Source organism: Populus trichocarpa, chromosome 5 (genome assembly GCF_000002775.5).
Source record: "Populus trichocarpa isolate Nisqually-1 chromosome 5, P.trichocarpa_v4.1, whole genome shotgun sequence".
Taxonomy (NCBI): Eukaryota; Viridiplantae; Streptophyta; class Magnoliopsida; order Malpighiales; family Salicaceae; genus Populus; species Populus trichocarpa.
Window position 1 is genome coordinate 7,408,367 of NC_037289.2, and position 18,945 is coordinate 7,427,311.

The 18,945-nt window shown below is 35.1% G+C and overlaps 3 protein-coding genes across 5 annotated transcripts; 1 reads left to right on the top strand and 2 right to left on the bottom strand.

The window, feature by feature from the left end:
* The first annotated feature begins 259 nt into the window (after positions 1–259).
* Positions 260–9,072, top strand: LOC7480465 (uncharacterized calcium-binding protein C800.10c). Of its 2 annotated transcripts, none has more exons than XM_024600278.2 (13): positions 260–538; positions 1,964–3,119; positions 3,576–3,794; positions 3,877–4,118; positions 4,317–4,391; positions 5,014–5,085; positions 5,183–5,281; positions 5,389–5,460; positions 5,538–5,652; positions 6,651–6,719; positions 6,859–7,192; positions 7,378–7,498; positions 7,810–9,072. In XM_024600278.2, the coding sequence occupies exons 1-13, from the start codon at positions 407–409 to the stop codon at positions 8,812–8,814; spliced, it is 3,711 nt and encodes a 1,236-aa protein (XP_024456046.2). In that variant the 5' UTR covers positions 260–406; the 3' UTR covers positions 8,815–9,072. The 2 variants fall into 2 exon arrangements, with proteins under 2 accessions (XP_024456046.2, XP_002306434.4); XM_002306398.4 differs by having other exon boundaries at positions 261–538; positions 3,898–4,118.
* Positions 9,073–13,543: 4,471 nt separating this feature from the next.
* On the bottom strand, positions 13,544–15,457 carry LOC7492131 (amino acid transporter AVT3C). The gene is made up of 2 exons (XM_002307182.4): positions 13,827–15,457; positions 13,544–13,740 (listed from the first exon to the last, which is right to left on the bottom strand). Exon 1 carries the CDS (start codon positions 15,199–15,201, stop codon positions 13,921–13,923), a length of 1,281 nt encoding a protein of 426 aa, XP_002307218.2. The 5' UTR covers positions 15,202–15,457; the 3' UTR covers positions 13,544–13,740; positions 13,827–13,920.
* An 841-nt stretch (positions 15,458–16,298) lies between these two features.
* On the bottom strand, positions 16,299–18,406 carry LOC7480466 (pentatricopeptide repeat-containing protein At2g17525, mitochondrial). Of its 2 annotated transcripts, XM_024601513.2 has the most exons (2): positions 17,875–18,406; positions 16,299–17,784 (listed from the first exon to the last, which is right to left on the bottom strand). In XM_024601513.2, exons 1-2 carry the CDS (start codon positions 18,330–18,332, stop codon positions 16,392–16,394), a joined length of 1,851 nt encoding a protein of 616 aa, XP_024457281.2. In that variant the 5' UTR covers positions 18,333–18,406; the 3' UTR covers positions 16,299–16,391. The 2 variants fall into 2 exon arrangements, with proteins under 2 accessions (XP_024457281.2, XP_002307219.4); XM_002307183.4 differs by having other exon boundaries at positions 16,299–18,406.
* Positions 18,407–18,945: the final 539 nt, after the last annotated feature.

Here is an 18,945-nt window from a genome sequence, read left to right on the forward strand (position 1 = left end):
TTAATCATTTAATTGTCTTTAAACCCATTCCATTCCCTTGAATTTTGTTGTTCAACTAATTTTTTTCCTTCGATTGTTTTTTTAAAATTTAGTCGGACTTGCAGGCAGAAGTAACCTGGTGTTATTTCTACAATAAATCAATAGCGAGAATGAGTGAGCGTAAATTTGTCCCGTCCCATCCAAACCGGAAACGACAACGTGTTCAGACGAACTAATAGACCTGCGCCACGTAACCAATAGCTGGCCCTTAATTTTTTTTTTTTCCACACCCCCCTCTCTCTTCGGGCATCGATACTTTTCATATAAATCTCCATTTATTCAATAATGAAATTGAAAAGGAAAAAAGAAAAATTCTGAAAAAGTGTGAACTTGATCGAAAGATTACCAGGAAATCTTGCTTCCGGAAATGGCGAATAATACGGATCTATTCGATTCGTATTTTAGAAGAGCAGATTTAGACGGTGACGGTCAGATCAGCGGTGCTGAAGCCGTCGGTTTCTTTCAAGGCTCCAGTTTGCCTAAACAAGTCCTCGCACAGGTTTCTTTCATCTCATTGTTTTCAGATTACATAATTTCGAAAGATTCCGAATTTTTTGGATTGGTTATTAAGAAATGTTGATTTCCATATGGAACTAAGTAATGCTTGTGATAGTGAGAGATATAAATTAGATTAGGTTATTTGATTTCCTTTTTTAAAAGTTTGATTAATTAGAGGACTATACATAAATAAATGTTGATTTTGGATAATGATAATTAGCAAGTAATGTTTGCAAAAGTGATTTCTTATTACTATTTGTTGTCTGGTTGAGATCATTGAAAGATTTGCTGATGCTTAGTTTTTGATTTCTAGGTCTGTTGTTTTTGAGAGAGAAGTTGATGAATTGCTATGTGACTGGAGGATTTTTAGTTGATTCTAGAAGTAGAAAGAGTTTAACTTTAGTTAGTATGGTAGAATTTTGAATTCAAAGGGGAGGTTTTTTTTTTAGGGGTGGATTGTGTAACAAATGAGTGGTTGTTTTGGGTTTGGTGGATTTTTGTGGATTTGATCATAACATGCGGAGTTTTGTACTCTATATCTTGCTGTTGATGTATCAACTTAGTTTCTTCTTGTGTTATGTTCTACTCGTGATCGAGTTTGCTTGGCTCCTAATGTTCATGTTCATAATGGATATTAAATGTCTAGAAGAAGAGTTTTTGATTTGCTGTTAGGTATGTAATGCAGTAGAAGAAATAGATCTATTGTCAAAAGACAGAAATCTTGTGTAAGTAATAAGTAATGTTTGTTGCAATGAATTCTTATTATTAGTAAGTTTGCTGTCTGGTTGAAATCATGTAAAGAATTGAAGATAAGCGGTTTTTGACTCTTAGGTCTGGTGTCTTTTAGAGAGAAGTTGATGAATTACTATGTGAATGGTAGATTTTTAGTTGATTCTAGAAGTTAAAATGTTGATATGCTAGACTTTTTGAGGTTGGTGGCTTGTTGGAAATGTTGTGTTCATTTTTTGAATTGTTTTTTTGCGTTTGAATATAAAGCAAAGTGTTTTTATGTAGGATTGTGCAAGAAATGGGTAGTTGTGGCACGTTTGGTTGGTTTTTGTGTATATGATCATAGCATATGAAGTTTTGTACTCTATAGCTTGTGGTTGGTGTGTTAAATATGTTTTACTTAAGATTGAGTTAAATAAGTTTCTAAAATTTATGTTGATAATGCATGCTAAATGTCTGGAAGAAAACATTTTGATTTTTTGTTAGGTATATATACTAGAGGGAAAGAACTGGTTCTGCTTTTAAAAAAACTGAAAAACTGTGTAATGTGTGTGGAAGAATCTAGAAGTTTCCTTCTTTTTGGAATGATTTTACATTTGGATATTCACCTATTCTTTTTTGAAAAGACCTTCATATCGGGGTCTAAAATCTCTTTGCATTAAACTGAGTGCCTGGGATTCACTTATTTTCTGTGCAGGTTTGGATGCATGCTGATCAGAGGAACGCAGGCTACCTTGGTAGACAAGAGTTCTATAATGCACTTAAACTTGTTACTGTAGCACAGAGTAAGAGAGAGTTGACCCCAGAAATAGTGAAGGCAGCATTATATGGCCCTGCTTCAGCTAAAATTCCCGCTCCTCAAATCAACCTAGCAGCAACTCCTGCTCCTAAAACAGTGGCACCTGCTCCCCAGCTGTCTGGCACAACACCAGCATCATCACCAAATGTTGGCATCAGACCGCCACAAGTGCCTGGAAATGCAGTCACAAACCAGCAGTATTTCCCATCCCAACAAGGGCAATTTACGAGGCAACCCCAACCCCAAACCCAAGCTATGCCTCCTAATTCTTCTTCCCATCCACAACAAATTCTTGTCAGTCAAGGTATGCCCAGGGGAGGTACCGTGGTTGCTCCGCGACCCCTGAATTCAAACATCTCAACAGATTGGCTTGGTGGAAGTGCAGCTGGCCTGACTTCACAAGGTCCCAGTAGAGGGATTGGTCATCCTGCTACTCAGGATGGATTTGGGCTTAGTGCACCAGGTTTTACACCCTCTTTTCAACCTAGACCACAAGTGACTGCTGGGCAGATAGCAGCCCCTACACCTAAACCACAAGAAGCAGCCATCACATCCAACCAACTAGCAACTAGGGATTCTAAATCAGTGGTTGTTTCTGGGAATGGATTTGCTTCAGACTCACTTTTTGGCGATGTATTTTCTGCCACTCCTGCTCAACCAAAGCAAAGTTCCTCATCATCTGCGCATTCTACAAGTAGCATACCTGTCTCGTCGGCTATTGTTTCATCTTCTGTCGGATCCCAACCTTCAGTTAAGCCAAGTTCCCTGGATTCCTTGCAGAGTACCTTTCCCCAGCAGCATGTGGGAGGGCAATCAACAGCAAGACCAAACCAGCAGGTTCCATCTCAAAGTGTCACCTCTGCTCCTTCAGCTGGTTTTTCTGTTGGAACTAGCAATGCAGCTCCCAGTCAATCCCAGCCTCCATGGCCGAGGATGACTCAATCTGATATTCAAAAGTATACAAAAGTGTTTGTGCAAGTTGATACAGATAGAGATGGAAAGCTTACCGGGGAACAGGCGCGCAACCTTTTCTTGAGTTGGAGGCTACCTAGAGGTAGAATGCTACACATGACTTCTTTTATAATAATGCTTAAACTATGAGGTTTTGACATGAGCTCTTTGGTTTGAAGTATATATCTATGATGGACAGTGAAGGCACAACCTACAACATTTGTAAATCTAATGATGGCCATATTTCTGTAGTATAGCAGTTAGCTTAAGTTTTTTTACATAAATCAGTGGTGTTTCTTGCCAGTTTAAATATTCACATTATTTAGGTAGGAAGAAAGGAATCACTATATTAAGTATGTCTTATAAATAGTTGAGTCACTCAATTAAGAATTCAAGTGTTAATTACTGTTCTTGTCATTTTCATTGAACCCTATGCTCTTTCTTTTCATAATGTGGTGTGATGCTTTGTAAGTAGATTTGAGTTTGGGAATTTTTTAAAGGCTAGTACTTCATTTCTTATTCACATTTCATTAATTTACTATAATTCTTGATGTTTCAGAGGTGTTAAAAAAAGTTTGGGATTTATCTGATCAAGATAATGACAGCATGCTTTCTTTGAGGGAGTTCTGTACTGCTCTTTATTTGATGGAGCGTTATAGAGAAGGCCGCCCTCTTCCTGCAACACTTCCAACCACTGTTATGTCCGATGAGACTCTGTTGTCTGCCACAAGTCACCCTGCAGCTTCATATGGTGGTGGATCTTGGGGACCTGCTTCCGGTATTATCTTCCTTTATCATGTCATAAACTTTCATTATTAGTTTCCTTTCTCTTGCATTCAATGTGGATTCCTCTTTTTAAGTGGAAAAACAAATCTCAACAGGTTCGCGACAACAGCAAGTTGTGAGTGGTCCACGGCCTCCTCCTGCAGCTGCTGCAAGGCCACCAAGGCCTCCCACTGCTCCTCATGCTGATGAAAAACAGCCCACGCAACAAAAGCACAAAGTTCCTGTGCTTGAAAAACATCTTGTGCATCAACTCAGCCAAGAGGAGCAGGATACTCTCAGCTCAAAGTTCCAGGAGGCATCTCAGGCTGATAAAAAGGTATTTCTTGTTCTTTTTGTGCACTCATTATGTGGGACTGTTAATTTTGTCTGGTACACTTGGTATCCATACATTAACATGTCTAAATGAGACAAATTTGTTTTCATTTGCCATTAAAAAGCTTTGACATCAAGTTATAGAATGAAGATGAGAAGCATATATGAGATTATTGAACCTTATGCTCTTCTTTGGGTGCAGGTTGAAGAACTGGAAAAGGAAATATTAGATTCTAGACAAAAAATTGAGTTTTATCGTGTCAAGATGCAGGAACTTGTGAGTGTGCTCCCAATTTTATTTTTCTCCTTTATGACAGTCATTGTCTGTTATATAGGATGTCCTTCACTAGTATGTAAAATTAGCTTTGAAGTATTTGGGTTGAACTGTTTTTGCTGCATCTTGGCTGTCATGTTTTGACTATTGAGTTTGGTTTTGGAGGCAAGGTCCTCAAATCATTCTTTTTGATTGGATTGACAACTGATTGTGCTGATTTGTTGCGTTTAAGCTCTGGATGCATGCTCGTTTCATCATTTTATTTGCTATTGGATATCTCAAAAATGCACAGACTATAGCATAAAAGATTATAAAGCTGTGAATATGCTAAAAGCTCAAAACCAGAGGTATTAGTCTGTGGCATCTAAAGCCTTATTTAGAGTTGCGGGTTGAAGTGTTAAAAACCAAGTAGATTCAAGCTGGAATAACTATGCTGATAAAAGTAAAGAAATGAATCATTAACTCTCTTTTGTTTAAGATGCACGAATCAATTTAATAAGGAGAACGAAGGTATTCTGCCATATTTAAGCTGTCTACTTTGTCTTGGAGTGGTTGAGTGAGAGACTAGGAAAATATACGTTCTTTGCTGATATTCCTAGATCTTTCTTCTGTTATTTGACATCAGATTTTATATAAAAGCCGATGTGACAATCGACTTAATGAGGTCACAACAAGGGTATCTGCTGATAAGCATGAGGTATCTCTCTTTCTTTAGTGATTTGTTTATAATTTCTTAATTCTCCATGTAATATCAATTGCTTATTGACCTAACAGGAGCAAATCGTGTGTTTCAGGTTGAGACATTGGGAAAGAAGTATGAAGAGAAATACAAGCAGAGTGGAGATGTTGCCTCCAAACTAACCATTGAAGAGGCTACATTTCGTGATATTCAGGTAATTTAGGAACTTTGGTGGTGAATTTTATCTAACGTGCTTCTCTTTTCCTCTATATACACTTCTTTGGATGCTAAACAAACTTGTATTGTACTCAATAACTGTAGGAGAAAAAAATGGATTTATATCGGGCAATTGTTAAAATGGAAGAAGGGGGAGCTGCTGATGGTGTATTGAAGGTACACCATAATAGTCATTACTTTCTGGCGATAGTATGAAACTTGTGTGTAAGTTCTGGTTTTACTGACTTTTGCAGGAGCGTGCTGAGAATATCCAGTCGAATCTCGAGGAACTAGTAAAAACTGTGAATGAACGCTGCAAGCAGTATGGGTTGCGCTCTAAACCAACCTCATTGGTCGAGCTTCCATTTGGTATCTCCATGATGTTATCAACCCCCTGGCCTTTATATCACATGTCCCATCTTGAAATTTTTTGGCTCATTTAGATGATTGATTTACTTCAATTTGGCTACTTCTTTTACTTCTATGCAAAAAAGCTTGTTCTATGACAATTAAGCTAGACTTCATTGTTGTCATGTTACTCTAGGGGAAATACTCCATGTGCCCAAAAATGTTTCAAATCCCAGACTCCCAATTTTTTTATCTGTTTTCTTTTGCTTCTCTCGCAACCTCACATTTTTGTATTTGCTTTCTACATCATGGTGGTGTTGGTAACATGAATGAAATGGTGGGAATGGGGATGAAAGTTTTATTCCCACTTTGCAAGTGTTTGATTGAAAGGAATGAAGTATGAATGAGAATGGAGTGGGAATGGTAATGAAAATGAAACATAGTTTCATTCCTATTGGGAAAGTGGGAATATAAAACAAGGAATGGGAATGCTTCTTCTTTTTTTTTCTTCCTAAAGAAGGACATATTATTTCTTTTCATTATATAAACTATTTTTGCCACCATCATCACTGCCACTACCACCACTGTTGGTGGTAATAACATTTTGTTTCTAAAAAATTATTATTGTACCATCACTCTTCCAGCAGCAGCAGCACCACCATCTTCCTACCTTCTTTGGTCATGGCATTAGTTTTTTAAAAAGTATACTATTATTATTACTATATCATTATTACCACCCCACCAACTCACCCCGCTGCCGCCACCACCACCACAATTATCTTTATTATTTTACTACCACCACTATTGATGAAATCATTTTGTAATCATTGTTCCTTTTCATATTAAAAATGAGGCATTCAAAATTTAAATTTCATTCTGATTTCTTGTTATTATTCCAAACACAATATTGAAATTAAAATGGCATTCTGATTGCTCCATTCCGATTCCCGACCTTCATTCATGATAAACAAATAGCACCTGGGTCATTACTTACTCTCTTCCTCTTGATCTTTCTTTAGGCTGGCAACATGGCATCCAGGAAGGAGCAGCTGATTGGGATGAAGGTTGGGACAAGCTTGAAGATGAAGGTATGCTAAATAGTGTTCTGCTGATTTAGTTGACTTTGATTTCTTTGTTTTACTTGGAAGTGTACATGATGCTTTCTTTTCAGCATAAAGTCGCAAGGACACTAAAGTTGTAATCAACCTTGTTATTTGTGACTTTCAGGATTCATATTTGTCAAAGAGCTCACTTTGGATGTACAAAATGTTGTAGCCCCTCCAAAAGAAAAAACTTCAGTTCGAAAGGCCACTACTTCCACAGAAAAGGATTTAGGTGCTTCACCCTCAAATGCTGAGGTGAAGGCAGAAAAGGTTCCAAGTCCAAGAAAATCAAACTCTGAGAAAGATATTCCAGATCATCAACATGAGAATGGCAGTCTAAGAAGTCCTCCTGACAGTCCTGGAAGGACTACAAAAGAGAACCAATCCAATGAATTCCGAGACTCCCCATTCAAAGAAAGTGGCGCAGACAATTCACCCCATGCTAAAGAGACCCAAAGGTATGGTTTAATTTATGATTTTCACTTCTGTATATTTCTGTGGCCCTCTCTGAAAATCAAGTGTTAACAAAGCCCAAAAAGGTGTGTGGTCATGGCATGACAGTTGAGATGGGTCTGTCCTGCTCACAGCTTTCTGACTTTATTGCTTCATTTGGATGTCTAAGCTTACTGATATGCCTGTGCAGTGATGTGGGTGGTACTGAATCTGTGCATTTTGGTGAAAAAATTGTTGAACCTGGCTGGGGTACGTTTGATACGCCTTATGATTCAGAATCAGTTTGGGGCTTTGATTCTGTCAGTGGCAAGGTATGAAAACTTGGGTCTTGCTTTCTATTTGAAGTTGGCAATAGGACTTGTTTCTTGGTGGTTAAATATTATGGAAGTTGTTTTAGGAACAGATTGGTGCACGCATGCACTCATGTTTGTGTGTGACATATGTTGAAGTTTATTTAGGCAATTCTAATAATTTGCAAGAAATTGAAATGCTTAATATTTCTGGAAGGGGTGGGGGGTGGTTTGGCATTAGAACTGTTTAATCTCTCTGTACCTTTCCTTGTTCCTTTCTTGTTCTTTTCATACAAAAAACTGAATGGATTGATCTAATATTGTTCTTGCAGGACATGGATTTTGGCATTAGTGAATTTGGTTTAAATCCAATAAAAACAGGGTCCTCACATGGAGATAACATGCCTTTAGGGAAGAGTTCATTTATGTTTGATTCTGTTCCAAGCACCCCTGCTCATAACCAGGGGAACAGCTCCTATGCCTTTGCTGATTCTGTTCCAAGCACCCCTGCATATAACCAGGGGAAGAGCTCCTATGCCTTTGCAGATTCTGTTCCAAGCACCCCTGCATATAATCCAGGGAAGAGCTCTTATGCATTTGCAGATTCTGTTCCAAGCACCCCTGGCTATAACCCTGGAAAGAGTCCATTTTCATTTGCAGATTCTGTTCCAAGCACCCCAGCGTACAATTTTGGAAACTCTCCACGAAGGTTTAGTGAAGGTTCAGAGGACCACTCCTTTGACAGCTTCTCTAGGTTTGATTCATTTAACATGCAGGATGGTGGATTATTTCAATCTCCACGCCATTCACTTTCAAGATTTGATTCCATCCGCAGCACCAAGGACTCCGATCAAAGTTATGGATTCCCATCAAGATTTGATTCATTTAGAGAAGGAGGAGACTCTGATCAAAGCCATGAGTTTTCAAGGTTTGACTTTCTCAGAGAGCCCGATCAGAATCATGGGTTCTCGAGATTTGATTCCTTCAAAGAGTCTGATCAGAATCACGGGATCTCAAGGTTTGATTCCTTCAAAGAATCCGATCCTGGTCATGGGTTCTCATCAAGTTTCAGTTCATTTGGAGAATCTAGAGATCCTGATCATGGTCATGGATTCTCAAAGATGGATTCGTTTAATGCCCATGACAGTGGGTTCTTCCAATCTTCTGACAATTCTTCCTTGGCAAGGTTTGATTCTGTTCGTGGCTCTAAAGACTCCGAGAATCATGGGTTCCCATCATTCGATGATGCTGTTCCATTTGGCTCAAGTGGACCATTTAAGACATCACTAGAGAGTGAAACTCCACGCGGAAGTTCTGATAACTGGCGAGCTTTCTAGGCAGGCGATGAACATCGGATCAATGTGCGGGGTTTTCTTCTGTATGGAAGCCTTATCGAGACATTTCTTGCAGTAGTATATAGTCTGTTGTGATGATGAATGAGTGGTTGTGTTGTGGTTCTAGCTTTTGTTTGATTTTGCAGATCCGATTTGTTTTCTTAATTTCCAACATTCAATTACACTTCTGGCCGGTTCGTTTGGTGTTGTAATTTTTGAACTCAAATGTTTGTGATATGGAAGTCAATTTTTTTCTTTTTCTTTCTTTTTTTTAAAAATCACCTCTTCTATTTATCCAAGGGATTCCATGGCGAGTAACAAAATTAGTCATGGAGACTTGTCTTTGTGGTTTCGATTTTTGAACTCAAAATGCCTTCTCGATTCTTCTCCCTGTCGCCATGATAGCTGAAACAGGAAAAGGTGTTGTGTACACTACAAGGTAGTATTTTCTTCGTGGGTAAATTCAGACCCACCAAGCTGCTGAAATGTCAGGTGGTCTGGAAATGCAGGGCTGAAATATTTTGGGCTGGCTTCGGTGCAAAACAAGTAAATAACACCAGCCTGTCTGTCATTGAAGACGATATGTTGCCGACCATAATAAATTGGATTTGGAAAATTATTCAGAGGTTGCTTTCTCTGCCCTGCCCTATCCTTCATGCTTGATTCTTACGATAGACATGGTAGATGTTTATTGTGGCGGAAATAAAAAACGTGTTTCAATTTATTTAAATAACCTTGGTCTTTTTTAGAGCCGCTGGATTGCATATAGATGGATTGTAGCCGTGGGATAAGGAATGATTAGCCCTGAAGACCTATCTAGTACCATGAAATCTCTTACACACAAGTGACAAGACGATGAGAAACCGGTTTCTCTCAAGAATAATATACCATTAAATAAAAATATAACCGGATTTTTTTAATAATATAATTACTTGAATATCCTTGCAATTTTGTTTTTTCTTTATTTGGGTCTAGGGGTGTTTTCTTCCTTTTCCTTGGTTTTTTTATTTTGTTTATAGAATAGATACTTATTTTTTTTATTTCTATATTTTTTTTAATATTTAGTAGGTTAATTTTTGTTTTTAATTTCATTTCTATTATTTTATTTTATTTTAAATTTGATCCTCATTTTTTTTTTTATCTTTTTTTTAATCTTTTGTAGGTTAGTTTTTTTTTTTTTCAATTTCATCTCTCATTGTTTAATTTAATTTAGTTTTTATTTTAAATTTAGTTTTCATTCTTTGAATTACTATTTGTTTTATTTTTTATTTTTTTTTAATTCAATTTTTTTTTTCAATTTCATCATTCAACATTAGAGATTGCAATTTAATTTGAAACCAATAGATGCCGCCTCGACCCGTCCCGAACGGGTTGATGTTTTTTGAATGGTTACATTACCCAATAAGTAATGAATAGGGTATCAATATTATCAAAACATACCTAGAACCCACATGAATCTAAGCCAAAATATATATTTATATTATAAAAATATATTTGTAGAAGATTTTGATTTTTTTTAATACAATGTGATATATAAACATCTAGATTCTGACATAAAACACGCGTGCGTGCGCACGCGCACACATATATAGTTTAACAATTTGACACACACACTTCAAAATTTTCTATTAGTTAATTTATTTTTTATTTAATACTAAAAAGTTGTTAGATAATAGATATCCATAGAGATAAATAATTTCACCCCTTACCGTTAGGTATGACAATTTAATCCAAACTCGATGGATACCGACCTGAACGGGTTAATATTTTTTTTTATGGTTACCTTGCCTAATAAGTAATGGATATGGTATGAATATTATCAAAACCGACTCGAAACCCACTCAAACTTAACATGAAATGTATATTTATATTAGTTGAATATTTTCATTTTTTTAATGCAATATGATATATCTATATATTAATTGTGATATAAAATTATAATTTCATAATTTAACACACACGCGCACACACACACACTTCATATATTTATTTATTATTGAACAATAAGTAATAGTCATATGATTGATACCTATATGAATACCTAAAATTCAATTAATAATATCTATATTTCTTACTTGCTAGGTAACAACTAGAGTATATATATCAAGAAATTCAACAAAGAGGTGCTCATTGTGATCCATACTCGTCATTTCATTTTGACTTATTTTTTTGTTAACTTTTATCCTTTTATTACACTTTGTTTTGTTTTGGTTCCTTTTTCAACTGCCTTCTTCTTCTTCTTCTTTTCAAATCTCATCCCTTAATATTTTGTGATTGAGAATTTTACTTTGTTATTTTTTTAGGTTTACCTTCAATGAGGTTTCAAATATTAACATGGATTTACCTAAATATTTTTTTAGGTTCTTTATTGAATTTGTTTTTTTTTCAATCTTATCATTCAATGTTTGATTTATTGGAAATTAATCTTCATCTTTTTCTCGTTTTCCTTTCTATTAGATTATCTCAATCCTATGTTCATAGTCGTGAGATTAGCAGGTTGACACGATTTGACTAGGATATTCTTTTTTTTTTCATTGTTTTTTTTTAAGTTTTGCATTTCAACATTGGATTATTTGATAATTTAGTTTTCAGTTTGCTTTTTAAGGGGTACCCTGATGTCATCGCTATGTGTAAATTTTGCGATGGAAAAAAAATTGGGTCGGCCCACGATATAGCGTGGGCCGACCATCTAGTATTGTATTAAAAAGTATGTTATAATGATAATTTTTTTAAAATAACATTGTAATTATTAATTTAAACAATAATGTTTTTCCAAAAAAGCTTATTTTCGACATAGGAAGGGGAAAACCTGAATATATATGGGCATGGACCAAGCTTGCATACCAAAGACTTTTATATATATATATATATATATATATATATATATAGATGACACATCGTCTGCTCAATAATAATAAAATTATAGTAGAAAACACATCGTTTACTACACTAATTTTTCATTCATCTCTTGTAGCTAAAAAATCAAGGTCATTTCACTCCAATGAATAGTGAAATATCATTTCACTATGTCTTTGGATGTGTCACTATGTTCTCTTCCTGTTGATGCGGCTTGTATCGGTAGTAGTGAGACGGTTTATCACCGATGGAGCTTTCTTCTTCTTCCTTTTCTTCTCCATTGAAAGTTACAGGTTGGTCCTTTTTATTAATGATATTTCAACTTCAGTCCTCAATCTTTTAATTTTTAATTTTTATCTCTGATCCTTTTATAAAAGTTTTATTTGTTTTCAATTTTAATTTGTCATATGTTATTTTTTTTCCAACTTGGTCCTTATTCTTTTAATTTATATTATTCTTTCTTAGTCATTTTATAAAAGTTTTATTGGCTTTTAATTTCATCATTCAATCTAAAATTATGGTATATTATTGTTTTTCAATTTGATCTTTATTCTTTTATTTTTTTTTTATTCTTTTTCACAATCTGATAAAAACATTGTAGTCACCATTTAATTTATTTTTTTATTTTGATTTTTATCCTCATTATTTTAATTGTTATTTTTTTTGTTTTTTTGGGTCCCTTTTTTTTTATCCTTTTACGTGATTGCTTTTTTTTTTCCTCCCTGATTTCATCATTTAGCATAATATATATATATATAACTATTATACATATATGTGTTTTATGTTAATATTGTGATATTTATATATCATATTCTATCTAGAAAAAATCTAAATGCTCTACAAATATATCAATACAATATAAATATATATCTTGAGTTAGGTTTGGGTGGGTTTCAGGTTATGTTTGATAATATTCATACTTTATTCATTACCTATCGGATAAGGTGGCCATCCAAAACATAAATACTCACCCATTCGGTTCAGGTCGGTATCCATTGAGTTCATATTAAATTGTCATCTTTAGGTTTGAAAAGTTGACAGGGCTTACATCTTTTTTATTTTATTTTCTTTTCCAACTTCATTGTTCGACTTTAGTTTTTTAGAATAAAATGGCTTTGTGGTTTTCTTTAATTTCTTTTCTATTAAGTTATCCCAACATCATGACTTGAAACGTGAGTTTAGCGGGTTAACTCGAGTTGGCTCGTCCCTTATTGCCTAGGTAACGTATTTATCATGTTAACTCAGGTTAACTCTTACCGATTTTTTTATCATGTTTTTACCTAATTTCATCATTTTATATTTAATTGGCTAAAAATTAATGATTATTTTTCCACTTTGGAAAAAAAACTTTTTCTCAAGTTATTGTGATTTTTTTAAAATTTTTTTTACCATTTATTATCATTGCCTAATTTTTTTTATCTAATTAAAGTAAAATCAACTTATATTTGACCAATCAGGGCTATAACCCACATCATTGAGTTTTTTTTCCTTTAAAACTTGTTTGCAGCACCTAAATTAAAAAAAAAAAAAATTAATGCTGACCCTTTGCATAACAATGACCCACATCTAGTTAAGAAACTAAAAATAAATTTATAACAATAAATATATATGATGTTATAGAAAACAAAACTTTTACTTTTTAAAAATATACATCCATTAAATCTATTCAACCATTACCTTACCTATCAATCCATTTAAATTCTATGACTAATTTTGATCAAATTTATAATTTGACATGCAGGAATTTAATTGAAAAAAAAAAGTCATTTAGGGGCTAGGTTTTTTTTTTTTTTTTTTTTGTGAAATCTGATTACCAAAAAACTTTTCATTAAGAACTTATTTGCAAGAGAAATAAAATACAGAGACCAAAGTAAAATTAAAAAAAAATGTACATACAACAAAATTTTATTGAATTGATATTAAGATGAAAAAAATAGAATAACCAAATATATATTTTAAAAAAACACAACTTCAAACATTTTACAATGCCAAGCACACACTTGCCCCTTTGTTGCACCAACGAGCATGCCAGTAGAATAGCGGTGTCTGCACCTGCTGGAATGCACCACCAATCTATGAGCAAAAAGAGGATTAGACGAAGTAGCAATTGCCTTCGGCAAGCTCAAAATATGAAAACAAAACATTGCATGAGCTCATACCAGTTTATTTTATTACAACTTGTAATATTTTCAATAGATGAATACAGAAATCTAATTAATAACTGCTCAAAACTGGAGAACATAGTCAAGTAACTCAAGAGGTCTTGGATGCAAATATCTCCATCAAGGAAGACCAGGTACCGGTGACAGCAATGATGACACCAAAAACCACAAAAGCCCCATCCAAAAGCAAACCATTCCAACCCAGCTCTTCCTTGAACACCAACAGATGAAACAAAGCAGGCAACACAAACCCCAGAATACAACACACGCTGCTCCCTACTAGAGACAAGAAATCTGCAAAATTAGGCACCAACAAAGCCACCAAACTCACTCCCAAAACAACTACCCATCTCAGCCATATAGAATACCTAGAATCACAAAACCTTCTCTCCACCACTTCATAAACTGGATTCATCATCAATGGGAATGTAAAGAACAGATTCACACACAAACCAATCTGCACAAGATTGCTCAGTAGTCCAGGTCCCAAATTGGTAGTGATTATATCCTTGGTATCTTCACCAAAAGCAAAGTAACCCAATACCCCAAAACCTCCATACAACAAAGAAATGAAAGCCATACATAACCCCAACACTCTACCAAAATTGTCCTTGTGTTTAGCTTCAGTCTCCAATGGCAATACCATACCAATTCCCTCAAAGGCATAAACAGCCACACCTAAACCATAAAAGAAAACAGAGAACCCACCAAAAGCTTCTAAAGCTGGCCTATTTTTCAAAAATACCATCACATCCTCTACCATAACCACTCCCATAGCTCCAAGATCAACAACATCAGCAAAAATACTAAGTGGGGCCAAATGGGTCAACGTTGGAATTGAATTCAACCCCAACTGAAAAGGAAAACAACCCCATATATACAAAGCTTTGGGACTCAAAAAGCCCAAAATTCTATCACCGGATTGATGATTAACAACATAAGCTAAAGTGTTAGCAATAAAAATAAGATAGCTAACACAAAACCCAGCTTGTGCAAGAACAATCATAATATCAACAGCAAAACGACCTATAGGGCCACAAACAGTAAAACCCAGATCACCAAAAGATGCAATCTTTGAGAATCCTTCTAAAGATTCAAGCTTTCTACGAGTATGCACTAACAACATCATGCAATAGTAAGTCAGGAAAGCAACGGAGAAAACCATGATAGAGCCCATAACCCATCCTGTTTTCTTGAAAGTGTAAGGTAAGCCAAGAACTCCTGCACCAACTATAGCTATGAAAACATTTGCAAAGGTCTTGCCTTGAGAAGAAACTGGAGGTCTCTTGCTTAATAAAGGGGTGTCTTCTCTTGGAAACCGAGGTATCTTCAAAACATGTGAAGATGAACTTGCTTCTTTATCAAATCCCATGATTGAAAATCTGATGTTTCCTTTTGAGAAATAGATTGGAGGGAGATATTTAAAGGGTTTGGCTTGATTTTTGGATTGGATAAAGTTCAGTTTTTGAATAGGTTTCTAAGAGAGATTTTAGCAGAGCAGATCGTACAAAGAGAGATGTAATTGAAAGGCAGAGGATCCTTATGTTTTATGTCTTTTTAAGTTTTATTTGATGTGTTTGCTGGGGTTTCGATCAATGATGGAACCGTAGAAGAAGCAAACGGAAGGCGCAAATTTATGACGTCAACTTTCTGTAGCTCTACTTGTAATATTAAAAAAAAAAAGATGCTTTTTGATATAAAAAAAAAAAAATGCTTGGCTAAGGAGATCCAAAAAAATCTTATTAGAAATGAGCACTAGACGACTAACCCAATTATTACCCCACAGACATACTTTTAAGATGATTGTTAAGGGTTTTTAAAAAATAAAATAATACTTTCCATTTTAGTTGTATCTTAGAATATAATATTTGTTTAATTGAAACCACTTTTTTTACCTAAAACGTGATTATGGATTGGATTCTTTAGTGGAAAATGAGTTTTTTCTGTTTTTAAAACTCACAAAAACAGCCTTTAAGCCCAACTTGTAATTGCAAGTTGTGACTTGTGACAGCACATGACGAAAAGGAGCATTCATGTCTGATGTATTTGGTTTCCAATCACCATCAATCATAGCCACTTATCTTGACTGCGTGAGGGCAGAGCAGACAAGGGTGCATTCCTGGAGTGTCTGTATGCCCATAACTTGAGTTAATCAACAACAATAATGCCTGAAGTTGGCCACCTGCGAAGCACACCTATCTGTTTGTGGTTTGTGGACCATATGAATGAGATTTTTCCCTGCCCGTAAATGTCCCGACTCTATTCTAGATTAATGTACATACAAAAATCCAAAATAAGACTGAAAAACAACACAAAAGTATGGCCAGAAATATTATCTTGTTTACCTTGATCATATCATTTACATTTTCTCAATAATCTTCCTTGTATTCAATAATAGAAATGCAAGACTAGTGTAAAAACCTTTCGAGAAACTTTTGCAATTTCATATGCAGATAGATTTCAAAGCACTTCTTTGTCAACAAAGGCAATACCATCATCTTATTACCAATGGGCCAATAATTTAAATCTCAATCGCTTATCAAAAAAGAAGGAAAAAAAAAATCAAATCTCAACAATTTGTTCTACCAGGTTGTGTACACGGAACATATTATTGCTTTCTAACCAGTTAGTTTGTTGACTGAGACAATGAAACAAAGAGTTCCATATCAAATAATCAGGAGTTATACCATTTTCTACCATTTGTAAGAGGAGACTCGCAGCCTTTTGAAAACTCTTCTTCCTACAAAGAGCATCAATCAGAGGGCTATAACTTCCTGTATCGGGCACGCAGCCTCTCCCAACCATGTCCTCAAGTAGCTTCAGAGCACTCCCATCTTTCCCTAACCTGCAAAACCCACTAATAAGAGCATTGAATGTTGATGCAACAGGAAAATAACCAAGGAAAACCATCTCATTCATCAGCTCTAATGCTTCTCGGACACACCCTTCTTGGCAAAATCCATGGATTAGGCAGTCATAGACAAGAGCACTTGGAATTCCACCTTCATTATTCATTTGATCATAAACCCTCTTAGCTTCCTGAATGGCACCCTCCTCACAAAACCCTAATATCCTCAAGCTCCTATCAACAGCTCTTGGAAATAAATTCTCCATCTTCATTAGAAACTCAAGTGCTTCATTCAACATATTTTTCCTGTAAAGACCATATAAAACACTGTTATAAGGACTAATGCTACCCCCACAAACTCCTCTTGTCTCTTCCATAAGTTCTAAGATCTTAAATCCATCTTCAGTCCTCCCTCTTGAAAACAAACCTTTGATTAACGTATCAAATGTAACAAAATTACAATTGATCCCATCTGTTTTCATATCATTAAACATATCAAGAGCTGACTCCAACATTCCTGACTCACAGAAACCAGAGATCAATGCATTATAGGTGTCTGCATTAGGAAGACATCCCTTTCTCTCCATTTCCTTCAATAAACCATGACCAAGTTTCACCTTTCCAAACTTGCAAAATCCCTTTATCAAGGTGTTATGAGCTACAACATCAACTACACCTCCTTTGCTCTCCACTCTCTCTAATATCTCAACAGCCTCTGTCACGCGACCTACATTGCAAAGAATCTCCACCACCTTAGTCACTGTAACGACATCTGGTACAAACCCCAAAGAAAAACTCTTCTCTAACAACACTAGAGCTTGAACAAAATTATCTTCTTTACAATACCCACAAATCAACACATTGAAAGTCACATCATTAGGCTCCTTTATCTCATTCATTAAGCTCCTTGCCCTCCCAACTTTACCATTGTTACAAAGTGCATGGAGTAAAGTATTATAAATAACAACATTAGGCTTTAAACCCCTGGACTTGATAACTTGCAACAGCTTAAACCCCTCACCAATTCTATTAGTCAAGCAAAGCCCTTTCATTAAAATCCCGTAGGTGTAGTCATCACCTTGAATGCCAGCACCCATCATTTTTTTCCTATAAAACTTCCTAGCCAAATCAATATCTTCCTTAACAAGAACATCAAGTATTGAATTAAAAATTTTCAAAGATGGGTTCTTGCCATACCTAGTTACCAAGTCAAGAACTTTAATAACATCACGAATCATTCGAGCCCTTCCAAGCCCACGAATGATTGTGAGGAAAATCGATTCATCAGGGGGCAAGCCAATTGATTTAGGCATTTCATCGAGCAGATGTTGAACAGTATGGAATCGACGAAAAGTCAGCAACTTGTGGATTAAAGCTCGATATGTGGACTGAGAGTGTGTGAAATTTGGTAACTTTGATGCCCATTCGAAGGTTTGAAGAGCTTGTGGTGCTGATTTTTGGTCTAAAATGAGATGGACAATTCGTTCGTGAGTTGGGACAGCAAGAGATGGAGTTGGCGTTGTAGTGGATGATGAAGAGGAAAATGTGGAAAAGAAGATGTTTTTGGCCTGGAAGATGACTAGTAATTTTGATGCTTTTGTTCTTGTGGGGAAGCGAGAGTTTGCTAAGTTCGAAAGGTTTGAGATTTTGTACATGGATTGAGCAGATAGTTTACCACCCCGTTATGTGAAAGATAATACAACTTCCATGGTACAAGGGTAATGCTAACAGGTCATGTTACAAGGGTGCGTTTGTCACTGTATTTTAAAATTATTTTTGAAAAAAAATAATTTTTTTTAAATTAATATGTTTTTGATATTTTTAAATTGATGTGTTAATTTCAAAAATAATTTTTTTAAATTAATATGTTTTTGATATTTTTAAATTGATGTGCTAATTTTAAAAATAATTTTTAAAAATAAAAAAATATTATTAATATATTTTTCTGAGTGAAAAATATTTTGAAAAATAACAGAAACCACACTTTTAAATTTGCAATATTAAATGTCATCTTGAATTTTTTTTTTCCTTGAAAAAGCAAACAACGTTATTATCTGCATTCGTGTTACATTTAGATCTATGCGTTTGGATTGTTTTTTCATCAGAATTTTTTTTATTTGTTTTTTAAAATTAATCTGATCCACACCATAACTTGGAAAATAAGCTAGTTTAGAGTTAAGCCCGTGCTTGCTATTGCATAAAACTATATCAAAACCCAAAAGTTAGGGCAAGCCCAGCGGCCTAATAAATTCAGTCAAGATTTTAGAC

Bases quoted from the DNA above. Each gene is read 5' to 3' on its own strand.
- LOC7480465 (XM_024600278.2), top strand. From the start codon at position 407: ATGGCGAATAATACGGATCTATTCGATTCGTATTTTAGAAGAGCAGAT. The intron at 539-1,963 runs GTTTCTTTCATC...TTTTCTGTGCAG, and splicing joins CTAAACAAGTCCTCGCACAG to GTTTGGATGCATGCTGATCA. The intron at 5,653-6,650 runs GTATCTCCATGA...ATCTTTCTTTAG, and splicing joins ATTGGTCGAGCTTCCATTTG to GCTGGCAACATGGCATCCAG.
- LOC7492131 (XM_002307182.4), bottom strand. From the start codon at position 15,201: ATGGGATTTGATAAAGAAGCAAGTTCATCTTCACATGTTTTGAAGATA.
- LOC7480466 (XM_002307183.4), bottom strand. From the start codon at position 18,332: ATGTACAAAATCTCAAACCTTTCGAACTTAGCAAACTCTCGCTTCCCC.